This window comes from Apodemus sylvaticus, chromosome 1 (assembly GCF_947179515.1).
Source record: "Apodemus sylvaticus chromosome 1, mApoSyl1.1, whole genome shotgun sequence".
Lineage (NCBI taxonomy): Eukaryota > Metazoa > Chordata > Mammalia > Rodentia > Muridae > Apodemus > Apodemus sylvaticus.
This window is the reverse complement of record NC_067472.1, coordinates 58,807,099-58,826,177: the sequence shown is the minus strand read 5'-3', so window position 1 is coordinate 58,826,177 and position 19,079 is coordinate 58,807,099. Positions and strand designations below refer to the sequence as shown.

Genomic DNA, 19,079 nt, shown 5'->3' with positions numbered 1-19,079 from the left:
CACTGAGTTCATGATCTTCCAGCCTCAGTGGAGGTTACACACTCTCACCACCATCCCTAAGCCTTATTTATTTGTTTGTTTGTTTTTCAAGACAGGGTTTCTCTGTGTAGCCCTGGCTGTCCTGGAACTCACTCTGTAGACCAGGCTGGCCTCGAACTCAGAAATCCACCTGCCTCTGCTTCCCAAGTGCTGGGACTAAAGGTATGCGCCACCACTGCCTGGTTTCCTAAACCTTAATTATGCATTAAGAGAATTCTTAATGCATAATTAAGGGGGGGTGTTAAAGATATATTTATTTTATGTACCTTGAGTACACTGTTGCTGTCTTCAGACACACCAGAAGAGGGCATCGGACCCCATTACAAATGGTCGTGAGCCACCATGTGGTTGCTGGAAATTGAACTCAAAATTTTTGGAAGAGCAGTCAGTGCTCTTAACTGCTGATCCATCTCTTCAGCATTTTGGTTTGTGTTTCAATAGTCTTTCAAGGGAGATTTATTTAGCTGGGAATGGTAGTACATGCCTTTAATCAAAGAAAGTATCCAGGAAGCAGAAGAGAGAGGATCTCTGTGAGATTAAGGCCAGTCTGGTCTACATATTGAGTTCCAGGTTAGCCAGAGGTAGATAGTGAGACCCTCTCTCAGAAAAAAAAAAAAAAAAAGATGTCTAGTGCATTTTCCCTGATTGTATGTTTGTGTACTACATGTTTGCTTGGTGCTAAGAACAGAAAAGGATATTGGACCCACTGGAAACAGATGGTTCTGGGGTACTATGTAATGCTGAGAATTCTAGCCTGGATCCTCTGGAAGAGAACAGCCTGTTCTCTCTCTCTCTCTCTCTCTCTCTCTCTCTCTCTCTCTCTCTCTCTCTCTCCATTATGGGAAAGATTCACATCTGGGGTAATGGGGTAATGGTACATGCTTTTTCTTTCTTTCCTTTTAAAGATTTATTTATTTAATATATGTAAGTACACTGTTCTGACACTCCAGAAGAGGGAGTCAGATCTTGTTAAGGATGGTCGTGTGGTTGTGAGCCACCATGTGGTTGCTGGGATTTGAACTCAGGACCTTCAGAAGAGCAATTAGTGTTCTTAACCGCTGAGCCATCTCTCCAGCCCTAACCCATTCTCTTATAAGCCACCTCTGCAGCTGCTTTTTGATTTTTTTTTTAAACTTTTTCTTTTTTCTTTTTTTCTTTTTTTTTTTTTTTTTTTTTTGGATTTGGTGTTTTCGAGACAGGGTTTCTCTGTGTAGCCCTGACTGTCCTGGAACTCACTCTGTAGACCAGGCAGGTCTCGAACTCAGAAATCCGCCTGCCTCTGCCTCCCAGAGTGCTGGGATTACAGGCGTGGGCCACCACCGCCCAGCTGCTTTTTGTTTTAAGTGAGTTGGGGGTTAAAGAAATGGCTGGGCAGTTCTGCAGACACACATGCAGGCAAAACACTCAATACAGAAAACTTCCTAGTTTACTTTCTAGGTATTATTGTCTTCATGTTTCATACGAGGAAACTGAAGCATATTAAGGCAAGAAACTGTGGCATGTGCCTGTAATCCTTAGCATTTCGGAGACAAGAGCATCAGGAGTTCAAGGTCATCTTTGCCTACCCAGAGAGTTCGAATTCTGACTGGGCTACTTCAGACCTCGTCTCAATCCCATCCAACCCGCCAAAAAGCCCAGGAGGAAACCATTAACGAGGTGTTGAGATTCCAGCCAAGGGTCTTGACCCGGGTCTGATGCTAGGATGCTCTGTCATTGTCTGTGGAGGAGGTGGGGGCCTTAGGGTTCAGGTCTCGAGCAGTGTCGTTGGACCCATCACCTGCCTAGACTTAAGATTCAAACCAACCCAGAGAAAGAGCTTGGAAATGACTTTGGTGAGGGAACCGTTGCCATGGGAACAAATACAGGCCTGAGGCGCGCGCATGCGCACAGCCGAAAGTGGGGGGGGCACTGAACCGGTGAAAGGTGACGTAAAACGCTCGGGGTAGGGCGGAGTGCTCACACTGTAGAAGCCGTGGCCTTGGGAGTTCACAGCGGAGGGAAGTCGCGAAGCGGTGAGGACAGAGTGTGCTCGGCGGCCCACCACACACCACCGGAGCAAACCGCAGGGACCGGACTGGCCCGCTGCCGAGGCCCCGCCTCTCGGACCTCGGGACTAATCGGATTGAAAGCGCGCCGGCCCCGGGCCCCGAACTCGCCAATTGAGGAGGACGGCTGTCACCGCCCAATCCGGGGGAGACAGGTGCGAGGTCCGGAAGGTGGAGGCCAATAGGCAGCGGTTGCGGCCTGCGGGGGCAAGATTCAGCCAATGAGGAGGCTTGAGTGACAGCAGAGTGCGCCAATCGAGAGTGAGGAACGGTCGTGCCCGCCCGCCCTTCCGGCCGGAGCTCTATTTACCAGGGGCGTGCAGCTCGCTTGCCAATCAGAGTGCGGCTGAGGTGCCGGACAGCCAACCCCGGAGGAGCGGCCGGCTGGCGGCCGCCGCACTAAGGAGTTGGGATGTCCTACAAACCTATCGCGCCCGCCCCCAGCAGTACCCCGGGCTCCAGCACCCCCGGGCCAGGCACCCCGGTCCCTACAGGTGAGGCTCTCACTCCACCCTTGCTCGCCTTGTCCGGGCAATCGAGGTCTTGTAGAGAAACCGTTCGAGTTTTGCAATACGGGGCCTGCTGGGCGAGCCTGGCTCAGCCTCAGTTTGCTGGCCTGAAAAGTGGGCGTGGTCACGTAGAGATTGTAGGTGGAGCGCAGTGGGGAGGAGTGTGTCTCCGAAGTTGTTCCGAGTGGAATGAAGAAGCGTGCCTTTGGAGGTAGTCATGGGAACAGTCCTGGGCTTGGAAATCTGTGCCGAGCCCCTTGTCACACTCTGACCTCTTACTCGTGTTGTTGCAGCCGGAAGTGTCCCGTCGCCATCGGGCTCGGTGCCAGGAGCCGCAGCACCTTTCAGACCCCTGTTTAATGACTTTGGGCCGCCGTCCATGGGGTATGTACAGGTGAGTGTGACCGAGAGCTTGCTTATGGATGAGGACAGGAGATTCCCCCCGGGATCTGAGGTCACATATGTATTTTCTTCTGGCACAGGCGATGAAGCCACCCGGTTCCCAGGGCTCTCAGAGCACCTACACGGACCTGCTGTCTGTCATAGAGGAGATGGGCAAAGAGATCCGGCCCACCTATGCCGGCAGCAAGAGTGCCATGGAGCGCCTGAAGAGAGGTAAGTGAAGCGGCAGGCCCGCCCTTGCTCTGCCCAGGTCACAGACACTGACCATTAGGACAGTTGAGTGAGGACAGAGGATAGCTAGACTCAGCACAGGACATTTGGGCCAGCCTCGAGTGGAACAGAACTTGTACCTGAGGAGGTGTTTCAAAATGAACTTGAGTCAGTTTCCAGGAAGGTGCCCGGGGAACTTGGGGTGATTCAGGGATTAGCCAAACCCTTAATCTTATCCAGCCTCATTAGATTAGAGGTGCTCTTGCTGAACCATGGAGGGGCAGAGGAGTGTCTGCTCTGAAGGGTGGCTGTGCTCGGTTTCCAGAGCCCTGTCTGTTACTTCCCCACCCTCCCCCACCCAGGCATCATCCACGCTCGGGCACTAGTCAGAGAGTGCTTGGCAGAGACAGAGCGCAATGCCCGCACGTAACAGGAAGCACCTTGGCCTCTTCGTTGGGACCTTTCCGGCCACTGCAGAGCACCGCTTCTCCTGGCCTTCGCCCCGAGTTGCTTCCCATCCTGGGCTTCCTGTCCTGTGTCCCCTGGTGGCTACCCTCCAGGAACCAGGTAGCAGATCTCCGTCCAGTTGGCTGTACAAACTGGTCTCCTCCCTCTGCAGGAGTGCTAAGGCCACTGTGAGTCCCTTCTGTGACCTGCTCACGGGGCTGGTCTAGCGGGAGCTGCTCCTCTGTGGCCCCACCACATGGCACTTACTCCAGGCCGCCTCCTGCCTCTACACGGGGGCTAGGTCTCCTGCCTCATCTCCAGGGCCACAGCTGACTCTTTTTTTGGTGTGTCTTTTACTAAATATGCCCTTTTTGTATAAATAAAAGATGATTTGGAGTCATTCTCTCAGCTCTGAGCCTTTCTGTGTGTGGTTCCTCTGGGGAAGCCTGAGTGGGCCAGGCAGCAGGCGAAGGGCAGAGCAGGAAGTGGCGAAGGTCGCTCGAAGCTAGCTTTGCCTGCCCATCGTGTTCATAGCTACCGCCAGTTCTGCGCCTTCCTGCTGACTTCCAGAGAAGGTGGAAACGGGAAGTCTACATAAGGAGGTGCCACCAGGGGGCAGCGCAGGGCCTTGGCTGCCTTCACAGCTGGAGGCACTGTTGGACAGCCTGAGCCTGAAGGGCTCTTCCTCTGGATTGGCAGGCATGCCTGGCAGGGTGGAAATACCAGCTCACTTAAGCCTCTGCCTTGAATGTCCTGATGCCCCTACACTACCCTCCGCTTTAAAACTACCCTTGGAAGTCTCTAAATACACCGGGCTCTGCCTCCTTAGGGAGGCAGTCAGAGGCTCCCCCCCACACACACACCCCAGCACCTTAGCTTGATGCTGCTATCTACTGCCCGACAACTTCCACAGGGCTGGGTGTGGCTGCATGCAGCCCTGGGTGTCTCAGACTTTGTACAGTGTCGGAGCAGTTAGATGGGTGTCTAAGTCAGAGAACCTAGCAATAGTAGGGAAGGACTTGAGCTTGATTAAGAAGTAACCCTGAAATGCCAAGCCTAGGTAGAGGCAAGTGAGAGCTTCCACATTATGGCTGCATTTCCTCTAACCTGGGTTCCAGCTAGGTCAAATTCCACCTCTTCAACGCACACAGGAGGGCTGCCCTGGCTGGGCTTAGGTGGGAAATGAAACCGAGAATCCTTGGGGTGTCCAGACAGCACAGAAATAAGGAACTGGCATTTGGGCACCGGCCTCTTCTCTGTCTGCCTTGGAGAAGGAAAGCAGGGGCCAGCCTTGCTGTGCTGCGGGCGGGGCTGCCCCGACCCTGCCGGGGTGGGGAGGACCAGCCGGGCCCAGGAAGGGGGCGGGGCGGCCGCAGTGACGCGGCGGGCGGGGAGGGACCGCAGGGGCGCCGGCGGGCAGACCGGGAAAAAGGTCGGGGCTATGGGCCGGCTCTGCGCCTCCAGAGGGTCGGGCTCCATCTGGAATCCGAGGCCGGGATTGGGGGCACAACGGACTCCCACCTTGGGGTCGGCCACCCCTGCCCGGGTCGGGTGAGGGGCGCCCACCAGAAGCTAGAGGTGAGCGGGGACGTCGGTGAACGGGCGGGTCAAGAGCGCGCCTGGCGACAGGGACAAGGAGCAGAGGGAAGTGAGGACAGAGGGCCTCTCGCCCGCCCGCTGGGTGCGAGATGGGGGTGGGAGGGGTGTCTGCAGCGGAACCGTGGCGCCATGCCGGGACGCAGGTGGGCAGAGCGGGCCTCCCAGGGCGGAGGCCAGAGGGATACCAGTGGACCGCTCCTACATCAGCTTGGAATGGGCAACCTCGTGGGAAGATGATGGAGTGGCCATAAGGACGAATGGAAACACGGTGAAGGTTTCCCAAGGTACCCTCTTGGGTGGTGAAAGCCGGTTTGGGGCGGGGGGCGGAGGTTTTTCCTGGTACCATAAGGTAAGTTGGCATTAGCAGAGTTGCAGAGGCCCATGGGGGTCGCTTCCTGAGAGACACCTTGGCGGACAAGGGTCTAGGTGGACGTCTAGGAATGGAGTACACAGAACCCCACCGACTTCGGTGGTGGGGTGGGGGGAAGAAGTGGTGAAGGGGGCGGGTCCCTAAGGTTTTGGTCTTGGGAGCCAGGCCCGGAGGGATGCTGTTTCGGGACGCGGCCGTGGTGAAGACGCGAGGATGGCCTTGCGGCGTGTCGGCTCGCGTCGGCCGCCGCTCTGGGGGGCCCGCGTCAGCGCGCGGTTGCCATGACGACAGGCGGGCGGGGGGCGGGGGCTGCGTGGAAAAGAGGTCAGCTCTGAGCTTTTCTGCTGCTCCGGGCTCCGCGGTGCGGGAGGCAACACTGGGTTCGTCTCTGCCTCCCCCGCGGCGGGCCCGACCATGGGGTTCCGCGGCCCAAGCCCCTCGGCGGGCGTGCAGGGCTCAGTACCGAGTACCACCGCCCTGCACTGACTGCCGCACGGTACCCTGCGCTAGGAGGAGCAGAGGCCGTACGCGGTCAGCGGAACGTCTTCAGGATGCTTATCAAGGAGTACCACATCTTGCTGCCCATGAGCCTGGACGAGTACCAAGTGGCCCAGCTCTACATGATCCAGGTGAGAATGGTGGGGAGGACTGTACTAGAGCCATGCTTCATGGTGGAGTGAAGAAGGAATTTGCAGGCCTGGTGGGGGGGGGGGACAGTCCCGCTGGATCCCCCAACACCAGGTACGTTAGTGGGTTCTGTAGCCCGTAGAAGGACAGAGAGACATCCTCTCTGGATATTCAAGCAAAAGGGTGGGACAGAGGGGCAGAAGGGCTAGAAAGGCCAACGGGTACTTTCCATCCATTACATGCCCAGCCTGCACAGTCCACATATGGTCTCCTTTAATCCTAAGAATCTGTAATCCTGTGGGGGAAGGGAATGCAGTCCATGAGGAGACTGGGGAGCCAGGGACACTAGGTGGTAGGTAGCTTAAGCAGGGTTCTGGGGGAAAGTGTAGGATCCTCGCATTCCCAGGAGATGAGAAAGAGGCATGTGGATCAGGGCCTCAGACTGTGGCAGGCACAGGGCAGAGCATGAGGTGAGGAATGAGGTGAGGAACACGGTGAGGAAGGGGATCTGGCCTTTGGCTGTGAGAAAAATGCTGTTTCAAGGCAAGCTAGCAGGGTTTCAAGGGGTCTGAGGCATGTTTGTTCTTCAGGCCTATAAAATCTGCATCTAGGCAGAGAGGGCCACATCCCACCTCGTAGGGGTTGAGTGGGCCACATCTGGGCTTCAGAGCTATGAAAGGGCAGCTGGAGGCTCTCACTGAAGGATGTCACAACAGCTGGGAATGAGGTTCCAGCGGGAAAGGGCAGGGCAAGCCTGTTGAGAGGGTCTTGTTGCTATCCCTTGATCATACTCATGCTCTCCTACCAAGCTTGCACAAACTTCTCTGCTCTGAGCCCCCACCCCTAGCCTCCAGCCTTCTGTGTGCATACATACCACATATTCAGGCCATGGCCATGTCCTCAGTCAGATCTGTGATCGTCTTACGGCATTCGGTTCCCAGGTCTTCACCCTTGCTGCACGTTCTTTTCCTCACGGCACTTACTGCCTTCCTTCCTGTTTTCGGTCTCTGCTGCAGCCTGAGTTGTGCTGTCTGTCAACAAACCCCACTCGATGAATGGCCAGATCACACGCTAGGTTGCAGGACCCCATGGGACCTGGGAAGAACCAATGATGCCAACCCCAGGGACTTACAGGGACTTGAAGAGGCTATGTAAGCTGCAGAGATGGCTTAGCTGTTAAGAGCAGTTGCTGCTCCTGCGGGGGACTTGGATTTTGTTCCCAGCACCCAGAGGGCAGCTCACAGTCAACAGCTCTTCCAATAACTGGGGATCCAATGTCCTCTTCAGGCACCAGACATGCAGGTGCCGTACATACATACATGCAGTCAAACACACATTTAATTTTTGTTTTTTTCGAGACAGGGTTTCTCTGTGTAGCCCTGGCTGTCCTGGAACTCACTCTGTAGACCAGACTGGCCTCGAACTCAGAAATCCGCCTGCCTCTGCCTCCCAGAGTGCTGGGATTACAGGCATGTGCCACCACCGCCCAGCTCACTCACACATTTAAATAAACCCTTTTAAAAAGGTGATGCAAAGGATCAGAACCAACCTGGGGACCCCAGAATTTAAGCCAGGGGCTGAGTTCCCTATTTTCTATCCTGGGATGCAGAAAAAGAGCCGGGAGGAGTCTAGCGGTGAGGGCAGCGGTGTGGAGATCCTGGCCAACCGGCCCTACACAGATGGGCCTGGAGGCAATGGACAGTACACACACAAGGTGTACCACGTGGGCTCCCACATCCCAGGCTGGTTCCGGGCACTGTTGCCCAAGGCTGCTCTGCAGGTAGAGGAGGAGTCTTGGAACGCTTACCCGTACACCCGGACACGGTGAGTGTGTGAGGCAGGCACGGGATCAGGACTGGGAAGGAAACAGTGCTGTGCACACAGCATGACTTTCATACTGCCCTCTGCCAGGTACACCTGCCCCTTTGTGGAGAAGTTCTCCATTGAGATAGAGACCTACTACTTGCCAGATGGGGGGCAGCAACCTAACGTCTTCAACCTGAGCGGGGCTGAGAGAAGACAGAGAATCCTGGGTGAGGCCTTCTTGGGTCCTCTGCTGTTGCCTTGGTGGGCAGTCTCTAATATGCCCCAAGTCTCATCTTTCTGTCTGTGAAAGGCTTTTCCTCCCAATCCTTGGGGTGGTGGGTAGAGATTGGAAAAGGCTCTGGGTTTGCTTAGTGCTGACTGAAATCCCTTCAGACACCATCGACATTGTGCGCGACGCAGTGGCCCCGGGAGAGTACAAAGCGGAGGAGGACCCTCGACTGTACCGCTCAGCCAAGACAGGCAGAGGGCCACTGGCCGACGACTGGGCAAGGACAGCAGCCCAGACAGGACCTCTCATGTGTGCCTATAAGCTGTGCAAGGTTGAGTTCCGCTACTGGGGCATGCAGGCCAAGATCGAGCAGTTCATCCATGATGTAGGTGAGCCTCCAGATGCGGAATACCCAGCATGCACTAGGCCTGGGTGTGGAACCAGGAATGCTCCCATTCACACAGTCGAGGGAAGAGGGGGACAGTGGAGCCTGCTTTGGGGTACCTGAAAGGTTGAGGAGGTCAAGCAGCTGGCAGCACGGTCTCTGAGGCCCACGCTGTCTCTGAGACTCAAAGACAACGCACCTTTGTGAAGTCTCTACGAGTTTGGCAATACCACGAGGCTCTCGGGAGGGTCACCAGGTGAGGACGGTCACTTCACAGATTTGCTGAGGATTGCAGGCCAAGGAGCGCTTTGAGTCCATTACTGTTTGCCTCGAAGTGCACTCCTGTCTCTGGCTCTATGGCCCTGATACTGAAGACCCAGTTTAAGCCTCTTCTGAACGGACCCCTCGCCCCCTGAGCTGCTACTGAGACCTGCTTCCTTGTCAGGTCTGAGCACGGGCCACCCACACACACATAGAAGGGCCATCCCCAGCTGGCCAAGGCCCAGAGCCTGTGTTCTGCTTCCTCCACTACTGCCCCCTGCAGCTGTGAGGCAGGCACCTCAGCACCTTAATGTTCCTATCTGACATGAGAAAAAGAAGTGAGGACAGTGACAGCCAGTGCCTGTGTGATTGACACAAACCAGATCCTTGAGAGTCACTGCAGGCAGGATCTCCCCCAGGACCCATGGCAGTCCTTTAAGACAAGGGCTACCGCCATTCCCATTTTGCAGATAAGGACACTGAGTTTAGAGACCGATGCAGACTCCCCTGTAATGCTTTTGAGAAAAGCACAAGTAGGAACATGAAAATCACCAACATATAGCCTCTAATAGGATGCTAATGCATTTCCATCCGAGGTTTGTAATTCAACCATTATTACTTTACTTTCTAGATTCTTTGGGGTCTCTTAACTTTATTTCTCTCCTTAAGATTATATGAGAATGGGTATCATCTTTCACTCCACCCTCTTGAGGATTGCCAGAATTTCCATTAACTATTAACACCTTCATTATCCGTGACATTTCATTAACTGTTACTACCTTAATTAACTGTTAGCTCCTCAGCAGGAAGCCAGCTGATAGCAAGCCACAAGCCTTGGTCATATCTGCTAGAGTGACTGCATCAGCACCCAGAGCAGTCAGAGAAATAGACTAGAAAGGACAGGGAGACAAATGTCCCTCTCTCCTGCCCTGTCCTCTAGACGACACAGCCCTGCTGTTCTTGTGGTTCTTGGTGGGTGGCATGCCTCAAGGGAGCCATTACCTAACCTTGAACAGTGGGCATAAAGCTGCACTGGCAGGGAAATGGGGGTGGACGGCATGGTTCCGATGCCCGGGGCTCCTTCAGGTCTGCGCAGGGTGATGCTTCGGGCCCATCGCCAGGCCTGGTGTTGGCAGGATGAGTGGATAGAACTGAGCATGGCTGACATCCGGGCACTGGAGGAGGAGACTGCACGCATGCTGGCCCAGCGTATGGCAAAGTGCAACACTGGCAGTGAGGGACCGGAAGCCCAGACCCCTGGGAAATCCAGCACCGAGACCCGACCTGGGACCAGCACGGCTGGCACCCCTGATGGGCCTGAGGCCCCTCCTGGCCCGGACGCCTCACCAGATGCCAGCTTTGGGAAGCAGTGGTCCTCGTCCTCCCGTTCCTCCTATTCATCCCAACATGGAGGTAAGACTGGGGTATAGGAGCCAGGAGTGGGAGGGAGCCCCACCCCCCAGCTGGACTCCCAAGCTGAAGCCCAGGTGGGCCTGCAGGTGGCGTATCTCCACAGAGCTTGTCTGAGTGGCGCATGCAGAACATTGCCCGCGACTCTGAGAACAGCTCCGAGGATGAATTCTTTGATGCCCACGGTCAGCACAGAAGCCACATTTGTGGAGGATGGGGGTACTGGAGAGTTCCTAAGTCACCCTACCCATGACACAGCCCCCTGTCTCCTCAGAAGGTTTCTCGGACAGTGATGAGGTCTTTCCCAAGGAGATGACCAAGTGGAATTCCAATGATTTTATTGATGCCTTTGCCTCCCCAACTGAGGTGGAGGGGGTACCAGGTAAAGATCTCACCTCAGGATACCAGACACCAGCACCCCGTGTGCAGCGGGGACTCAGAACAGTTCAGTTCTAAGTGAACAGGACCTGAGAGGAGTGTCAGTCTGGAGAGGGTTCCCATCAGTGCCCAGGTGGCGAGTGGGTGGGTAAAGGGTGGGATGATGGAAGAAAAAAGTTCAAACAGGTCCAGGTGGTTCCAGGGAAGGACTGCCTGTGTATCCAGGAAGGCTTCCTGTTGGTACTTTTGTACACTGGGGTTTAAAGGATTGAACCAATACTGTCCAACTGTCTTAAGACAGTGGAAATGTTCCAGGTATGAGCCACCTTTGCATTAGCCACTAACACCATATAACTAGCAGGCACTTAAGATGTGGGGCTTTTCTTATTTTGCATTTTATTTTATTTAAATATAAGTAGCCACGTATGGCTTGTAGCTGCCACGGCATTCCCCTGAGGTGGTTGCTGACAGTATTTTGTTTATCTTTTGAGTTTTTTGGGTTTTTTTGTTTTTTTGGTTTTTTTTTTCGGCGGTAGGATACTAAGCCCTCATGCTTGCTAGGCAAGTGTTCTACCCCTGAATCCCTGGATCCTCTGGATCCGTGGTTCACTATGTCAAATGGGTCAGGATAAGAAATTTCCCAAGCACTTTGTGGCAACATCGCAGGGCCAGCATGAGGAAAAGCCTAGAATATAATATGGTCTGGAGATTTGGGTGGGAATAAAACAGGTCGCCAGGATGCCTCATGCCGAGGCTGCTTGAAGGGCCACTGTGAGGGTTCCAGTGGTCTGATCCCCTCACTGGCTCTCCCTCATCTTAGATCCTGCAGTCATGGCTGCCAAAGGCATTGAAGATGGGGCCCGAGCTCCCAGGGACTCAGAGGCAAGTATGTTCAGCCACTCTTGTCCACGTTCTGCTCATTTGCTGGCTGGCTACTGACCTGGCCCCCATACCTCATTGTGTCCCTCAGGGCCTGGACGGAACGGGGGATCTGGTGGTCGAGGCCTGCTCCGTGCATGCCCTCTTCCTCATCCTGCACAGCGGAAGCATCCTGGACTCTGGCCCTGGAGACACCAACTCCAAGCAGGCTGATGTGCAGACGCTGAGCACAGCCTTTGAGGCCGTCACCCGAGTCCATTTCCCTGAGGCCCTGGGTCACGTGGCACTGCGGCTGGTGCCCTGTCCACCCATCTGTGCGGCTGCCTATGCTCTTGTCTCCAAGTACTGGCCAGGGGTGGAAGGGTGGCGCACACACAGGGTCTCCAAGAGGCAATCGTCTATTTGGGGTGCTCCCAAGATCAGGGCAGTTCTGGGGGTAGAGAGAGAAATCACCTACCTGGATTAGTCCTGGTCACAAGTGGACCAGTTCTATATTAGTTGGTTTGATTTTGTTCTTACTGCTGTTTTATGTGTATGGGTGTTTTGGCTACATGTCTATCTGTGCACATGTGTGCTTAGTGCTCAGAGGCTAGGTGATAGCTGATAACTTGGGAACTAGAGTTTCAGACACTTGTGAGCCGCCATGAGGGTGCCTGGGAGAAAACCCAGGTTCTCTGGAAGAACAGCCAGTGTTCTGGACTGCTGAGCCATTGCTCTAGCCTCTGACTTAGCTTTCTTGAGACATGGTCTCACTTTAGGCCAGGTTGGCTTGGAATTCATAGCTGAGATTGGCCTCAGTTTGTGGAAATCCTCCTAGCTCAAACTCCAGAGCAAGTGGTTCTCAACCCGTGGGCCTTGATCCCCAAAGACCATTGGGAAACACTGATATTTATATCACAACTCATAACAGTAGCATGATTACAGTTATGAAGCAGCAATGAAAGTAACTTTATGGTGGGGGGGTCGCCACAACACGAGGAACTGTATTAAAGGGTTGCAGCATTAGGAAGGCTGAGATCCGCTGCTCCGGAGTCCTGGGATCTGAGTAGACCTGATGAATGGGTCCGCCTCAAAAGGCTCTCGGGTCTAACACCCCACAAAGGGTGGGGACACTCGCTAGCAGGCCAGGGGAAATGGCAGCAGTGGTTAACTGAGGCGCAACCACACTCTCTCCTCCTGCAGCCTGAGCCCCTACAGCCACGATGGGGATAGCCTGTCCCGCTCCCAGGACCACATCCCACTGGCTGCCCTGCCGCTCCTGGCCACCTCATCCTCCCGCTACCAGGGGGCCGTGGCCACTGTCATCGCTCGCACCAACCAGGCCTATGCAGCCTTCCTGCGCTCACCGGAGGGCACAGGTTTCTGCGGGCAGGTCAGGGGTTAGCCATGCTCCCAGGAAGCAACCAGTACCCGTGCAGCTGTGGCCCCATCTAGGTTGGTAACAAAGCCTCTCAGTTGTGCTGCCTTCTCACTCAGGTGGTGCTGATCGGAGATGGTGTTGGTGGCATCCTGGGCTTTGATGCGCTCTGCCACAGTGCCAGTGCAGGCACAGGGAGTCGGGGCAGCAGCCGCCGTGGGAGCATGGTCAGTGTGGCCAAACCCAGCCTCCTCAGGAGGGGGGTTGTCTCCATCTCTAGGTCTCTGCCCCCCTGGAATATGACCTCTCTGCATGTGGGCAGGGCCCCAGCTGCAAAGTTGAGTCTCCTATGGGACTCTGCCTGATCCAACTCCAAGCCTGTATCCTCATTTCCAAATGAAGTAAGAATCAGATGTCTCAGGCCTAAGATGCTTCTGTCCTTTGTTCCTTCTAGAACAATGAGATGCTCTCCCCTGAAGTTGGTCCAGTACGGGACCCACTGGCAGATGGGGTGGAGGTACTGGGTCGTGCCAGCCCAGAACCCTCAGCCCTACCTGCTCAGCGTACCTCCAATGACATGGCCAATCCTGATCCTGATGGTTCTCAGAACAGGTGATATCTCTGCCCGGTAACCCCTGCCCTAAGCGTAGGCTGGAGCTCAGAGGCAATAGCATTGAGTTTCTCCTTCCCTTGCAGCCTGCAGGTAGCCTCCACGGCCACCTCCTCTGGGGAGCCCCGTCGGGCAAGCACAGCCTCCTGCCCACCTGCCAGTTCTGAGGCTCCTGACGGCCCCACCAGCGCTGCCCGCCTGGACTTCAAGGTCTCGGGCTTCTTCCTCTTTGGCTCCCCGCTGGGCCTGGTGCTGGCTCTACGCAAAACCGTGATGCCTGCTTTGGAGGGTGAGTCCGTGGGGTCCTGGTTGTTCCTTCCCCATCTCGGCTAGCCTTGGCGGCTCACCTGAGACAAGGGAATTCTTACTGTTCTTCCTCGCTGTGAAGTAATGGCCTGTTAGAGAGGGGAAAGGGAAGGCCTGGAAAGGATATGCCAAGGCTAGGTCCCAAAGTGGATCAGGAGGAACTTCTTTGGGGGAAAGGTATTCTGTATAAGAAGGGTCCCAAGGCTGGAAACATGGCTCAGTGGTTAAAAGCACTTGTTATTCCTGCAGAGGACCTGAGTTCAATTTCTAGCACCCACATGGCAGCTCACAACCATCTATAACTCAGTTACAGAGCATCTGATACCCCTTTATAACCTTCACGGGCATCAGGCACACACTTGGTACACATACATACATACCGGCAAAACACTCATATACATAAATAAATCTAAAGGAAACTTAAGACTTTTTTTCTTTTTTAAGAAAGGGCCCACGCCGGGCGGTAGTGGCGCACACCTGTAATCCCAGCACTCTGGGAGGCAGAGGCAGGTGGATCTCTGAGTTCGAGGCCAGCCTGGTCTACAGAGTGAGTTCCAGGACAGCCAGAGCTACACAGAGAAACCCTGTCTCAAAAAAAAACAAATCCAAAAAACCGAAAAAAAAAAAAAAAGTGTTCCTCACATAACACAGCAGCCAGTGAAGGCTTCCACTGCTGCTTGGCCAGGAAACCCCTGCAATGCCTTGCTTAACCATACTCTGCCCCTAGGCCGGAATAATGGCACACACCTTTAATCTTAACACTCTGGAGGCAGAGACAGGCATATCTCTGTGAGTTCAAGGCCAGTCTGGTCTACATACTGAGTTCTAGGACAGCCAGGGCTATATAGAGAGACCCTGTCTACAAACAAACAAACCTCCCCCTTCTCTGTCTAATGGGTACACAGTGGCTCAGATGCGTCCAGCCTGCGAGCAGATCTACAATCTCTTCCATGCCGCTGACCCCTGTGCCTCCCGCCTGGAACCCCTGCTGGCCCCCAAGTTCCAGGCCATCGCCCCCCTGGCTGTACCTCGTTACCAGAAGTTTCCTCTAGGAGATGGCTCATCGCTGCTGCTGGGTACAACTCCCCCACCCCAGTCAAAATTAAGGGGAGAGAAGGAGACAGTAAAAGACAGAAAGTAGCCCCACATCATAGATAACCTCTCATGTCACCCATCCCAGGTACAAGAAATACTCCCCTTCTCCCACAGGCAGTCAGGGTCCCTAGGACCTTTTGACCTGTGTCAAGTAGGAACCAGTGACTAATCTAGAGGGGCATTGGTATGTCGATGTGCACATGTATAAGATTGTACCTCCACGTGCACTTGGTTGCATGTACTAGCATGCATATGCTTGTGTGTTTTGGGGTAGCAGGCATCCTGGTAGGAATGTTGCTGACTACTGCATACAACCAAACACAACACTGTCTCTCCCCTGATAATCTTCAGCTTCAGCCATCCAGAGAGACTAAAAGGACAGGTAGTAGAGGCCCAGGAGCTGAGTTATGTTGGGACCTCTGCAGGAAGAGACATGGGGCTAGCCTGGTGCTTAGGAAGAGACATGGGGCTAGCCTGCTGCTTAGGTTGGTCCTCTTCCTCCAGCTGACACTTTGCAGACCCATTCGAGCCTCTTCCTGGAAGAGCTGGAGATGATGGTGCCCTCCACGCCCACCTCGGCCAGTGGTGCCTTCTGGAAGGGCAATGAATTAGGCAATGAGCCGGCAGCCCAGCCAGCAGCCCCCAGCACCACCAGTGAGGTGGTTAAGAGTAAGTCAGCCAGCACTGGCCTACACTGTCAGCCTGCCTGGAAGAGTGTCACTTCATAGAGTACACACACTGTCCTAGGAAGGCGGAAAGGAGGGAGGGAAGACCCCCATAGGCCAGGTAGATGGGCAGTGGGCAGCAGGCCATCCTGACTCACTGCCCACCATGGCTGTGTAGTCCTGGAGCGCTGGTGGGGAAGCAAGCGGATCGACTATTCACTGTACTGCCCCGAGGCACTCACCGCCTTTCCCACGGTCACGCTGCCTCACCTCTTCCACGCCAGCTACTGGGAGTCAGCAGATGTAGTGGCCTTCATTCTGCGCCAGGTGAGTGAAGCCAGGGGTGTGGGCCAGAATCTGGGAAGCCCAGGCCTATGGAAGAGGACTATTTTTCCCGCCTGGTGTCCTGAGCAGGTCATTGAGAAGGAGCGGCCACAGCTGACAGAATGTGAGGAGCCATCCATCTACAGCCCTGCCTTCCCCAGGGAGAAGTGGCAGCGCAAACGCACGCAGGTCAAGATCCGGGTATGTGTCTGGTTGCCAGGAGCCAGCTCAAGCATGTCCCTAGCATCCTCAGGGTCCTGGCTCACATCTGCCTTGCCTTGGCTCTGCCCCTGGACACCTCAGGTTCCTCTACCCACCTCTTCCAGAGTTGTTGGTCAGTCTGGATCCTCACTCACCCTCACCTGACACCCTCTGCATCCTGTCTAGTCGACTGCCAGAAAGCTTCCTGGCTACATACTCCATGTGGGTCACAGATGCTCACATGCTCGGCCTCTGTGGTCCCCCACGGCAGCCCTGCCTCCTTCACGCTCCACCCTCACAGTGGTCTTGAATCCAACCCTACACCAACTGTCCCTCTATATGCATCCTTTCCAGTCCCAGCTCAACCTCTCTTTCCCATCAGAACGTCACTTCCAACCATCGGGCAAGTGACACCGTGGTATGTGAGGGCCGTCCCCAGGTGCTGAATGGGCGCTTCATGTATGGACCGTTGGATGTGGTCACGCTCACTGGAGAAAAGGTCGGGACCGGTGCCCATGCTCCTGCTGTTTCCTACCCTACCCTAAGAGCTGTTGATCTGTATGTAGATCAACAACTTGAAATTCCTCCCTGCCTACCTGCCTGTGAAATGGTGCACAGGTGTGTTGTCTCCATAGCCCTGCCCGCTCCTTCCAGGTGGATGTCTATGTCATGACACAGCCACTGTCAGGCAAGTGGATCCACTTTGGCACAGAGGTCACCAACAGCTCAGGCCGTCTCACCTTCCCAGTGCCCTCAGAACGTGCCCTGGGCATTGGTGTCTACCCTGTGCGCATGGTGGTCAGGTGAGCAGCAGGTGCTTGGGCTCCCGTGGGGCCCGGCACTGCCACCCTCGTCCTATCCACTCATACCATGCTTCCCTGGACCATAGGGGAGACCACACCTATGCCGAGTGCTGTCTGACTGTGGTGTCCCGAGGCACAGAAGCTGTGGTCTTCAGCATCGATGGCTCTTTCACTGCCAGTGTCTCTATCATGGGCAGTGACCCCAAGGTGCGCGCCGGAGCAGTGGACGTGGTCAGGTAGGACCCTTAGCCCCACCGGCCACAATGACTGGTCATCCCTCTGAACTGGAGCTGACAGGTCTCTGTCTCACAGGCACTGGCAGGATTCAGGCTACTTGATTGTGTATGTAACTGGCCGGCCTGACATGCAAAAGCACCGTGTAGTAGCCTGGCTGTCGCAACACAACTTCCCCCATGGTGTTGTCTCATTCTGTGATGGCCTCACCCACGACCCACTGCGGCAGAAAGCTATGTTTCTGCAGAGCCTGGTGCAAGAGGTACTGTGACTAAGAATGATCCTATCCTGTCCTCACCCCATTCCACATGACAGTGGTCCCTCTCTCATCAACTTGGACCTAAAGAGGTCTCTGTGGTCCCGCTCTCTTGAGGGACAGCAGGGGAGATTGGGCTATGTTGACTAGAACCTTGCCCCACTCTCTTTACAAATAGTGGTCCTGAAACAGCAATTGGGGGGATGCATGCCATGCCCTTGGCCCTATGGCTCTACCCACAGGGCTGCTGACCGGCTTTTCAACACAGGTAGAGCTGAACATCGTGGCTGGATATGGGTCACCAAAAGATGTTGCAGTATATGCAGCACTGGGACTCTCTCCAAGCCAGACCTACATTGTTGGCCGTGCTGTACGTAAACTGCAGGCACAGTGTCAGGTGAGACCCAAGGGAAGGCTGGGAACAGAACTTCAGGGCCAAGGCCAAGGCCCACCCAGTGTGTTGAGTCCTGCAAGAGAGGGTAGATGTAGGCCCCAGAACTACTATTTTTCCTGGGACAGGGGCAATAAGCTATACTTGCTGTGAATAGACTCAAGTGATCACAGGCTGACTGTTCAAGGTCTCAGATACAGATCATCTCACGATGGCCTTGGACAGGTTCTTTGCCCTTTCTGAGCTTGTTCTGTGGGCAGTATCTTGTCCTCATTAGCTTATAGCAAAGGTCTGATCATTCACTGTAGGTCAAAGGCTCAGGGCTGGGCCTAAGCTAAAAGCTAAATGCTCTTATTTCCCCAGGATGCCAGCCTGAGGATGAGTCAGATCTAGAGAGAGGCAAACTGGGACTAGAGCCAAGGTGCCTGGCTCACAGTCAGGGGATGATACTACGTAGTGGGAGAAGGCTTCCTGATCAGGCTGAGCCAGGCCGCTGCTTGCCAGAATCACCCGATCTATCTGCCCTGCGCAGGAGCCTCGGGGAGGCTAGGAGTCCCCTCATCCCTGTCTCCTTCTACCCACAGTTCCTGTCAGATGGCTATGTGGCCCACTTGGGCCAGCTGGAGGCAGGCTCCCACTCCCATGCCCCCTCAGGACCTCCGAGAGCTGCTCTGGCCAAGAGCAGCTACGCTGTGGCTGCCCCCGTGGACTTCCTCCGTAAGCAGAGCCAGCTGCTTCGATCCCGAGGCCCCAGCCAGGTGGACCGCGAGGGTCCAGGAACACCTCCCACCACCCTGGCCAGGGGCAAGACCCGAAGCATCAGCCTCAAGTTGGACAGTGAAGAGTGAGCGAACTGTGGCTGGACCTAGGTTATTTATTGATGCTCAAGGGGCCTCAGTGACTGGGAGACTGGGGTCGAGACCTTTGGCCCCAGCCCTGGCCCCACACCCCATATGACAACTCCTCAGTATTACTTCCCTCTGTGGGGGTTGGGGGACCTAGCCCCCAGGGGAGGAAGGGGGGAATGGGCTAGGGCCCAGCAGCTTTTCCAGTGTGTGAACCTATAAACAATAAATCGCTACACTCTAGCCTGGGCCTTCCTGCCTGGGACACTGAGGTGCTGCAGGCCAGGACCCGCCAGGGTCCACGAGGCCAGGCGGGGGCCTCTTTACTTTCTCTTTCCCCGAGGGCCATGGCTGCACTCCCAGGTCATTTCCTAGACAGTCTGCTTACTCCTTCCC

General features: G+C 55.1%; 2 protein-coding genes across 5 annotated transcripts; both read left to right on the top strand.

Moving 5' to 3' along the window:
• The first annotated feature begins 2,005 nt into the window (after positions 1–2,005).
• On the top strand, positions 2,006–4,060 carry Cdk2ap2 (cyclin dependent kinase 2 associated protein 2). 2 transcript variants are annotated; one of them, XM_052193815.1, is made up of 4 exons: positions 2,006–2,578; positions 2,887–2,987; positions 3,076–3,208; positions 3,568–4,060. In XM_052193815.1, the coding sequence occupies exons 1-4, from the start codon at positions 2,497–2,499 to the stop codon at positions 3,633–3,635; spliced, it is 384 nt and encodes a 127-aa protein (XP_052049775.1). In that variant the 5' UTR covers positions 2,006–2,496; the 3' UTR covers positions 3,636–4,060. The 2 variants fall into 2 exon arrangements, with proteins under 2 accessions (XP_052049775.1, XP_052049776.1); XM_052193816.1 differs by lacking the exon at positions 2,006–2,578 and adding an exon at positions 2,678–2,804.
• A 982-nt stretch (positions 4,061–5,042) lies between these two features.
• On the top strand, positions 5,043–18,926 carry Pitpnm1 (phosphatidylinositol transfer protein membrane associated 1). 3 transcript variants are annotated; one of them, XM_052193559.1, is made up of 24 exons: positions 5,043–5,230; positions 6,132–6,250; positions 7,858–8,072; positions 8,160–8,281; positions 8,448–8,672; positions 10,016–10,342; positions 10,429–10,524; positions 10,614–10,721; positions 11,538–11,599; positions 11,688–11,938; positions 12,779–12,968; positions 13,073–13,180; positions 13,408–13,565; positions 13,650–13,852; positions 14,775–14,945; positions 15,469–15,633; positions 15,808–15,956; positions 16,044–16,154; positions 16,537–16,653; positions 16,809–16,957; positions 17,044–17,193; positions 17,270–17,453; positions 17,716–17,844; positions 18,423–18,926. In XM_052193559.1, exons 2-24 carry the CDS (start codon positions 6,173–6,175, stop codon positions 18,684–18,686), a joined length of 3,732 nt encoding a protein of 1,243 aa, XP_052049519.1. In that variant the 5' UTR covers positions 5,043–5,230; positions 6,132–6,172; the 3' UTR covers positions 18,687–18,926. The 3 variants fall into 3 exon arrangements, with proteins under 3 accessions (XP_052049519.1, XP_052049536.1, XP_052049528.1); XM_052193568.1 differs by lacking the exon at positions 5,043–5,230 and adding an exon at positions 5,249–5,535; XM_052193576.1 differs by lacking the exon at positions 18,423–18,926 and having other exon boundaries at positions 17,690–17,780.
• Positions 18,927–19,079: the final 153 nt, after the last annotated feature.

What these genes read in the sequence shown, in the direction of transcription:
- Cdk2ap2 (XM_052193815.1), top strand. Translation starts at nt 2,497, where the DNA reads ATGTCCTACAAACCTATCGCGCCCGCCCCCAGCAGTACCCCGGGCTCC. An exon ending in AGGCACCCCGGTCCCTACAG is followed by an intron (nt 2,579 to 2,886) that starts GTGAGGCTCTCA and finishes GTGTTGTTGCAG; the next exon opens with CCGGAAGTGTCCCGTCGCCA. An exon ending in CATGGAGCGCCTGAAGAGAG is followed by an intron (nt 3,209 to 3,567) that starts GTAAGTGAAGCG and finishes TCCCCCACCCAG; the next exon opens with GCATCATCCACGCTCGGGCA.
- Pitpnm1 (XM_052193559.1), top strand. Translation starts at nt 6,173, where the DNA reads ATGCTTATCAAGGAGTACCACATCTTGCTGCCCATGAGCCTGGACGAG. An exon ending in GCAGCCGCCGTGGGAGCATG is followed by an intron (nt 13,181 to 13,407) that starts GTCAGTGTGGCC and finishes TGTTCCTTCTAG; the next exon opens with AACAATGAGATGCTCTCCCC. An exon ending in TGGCTCATCGCTGCTGCTGG is followed by an intron (nt 14,946 to 15,468) that starts GTACAACTCCCC and finishes CTCTTCCTCCAG; the next exon opens with CTGACACTTTGCAGACCCAT.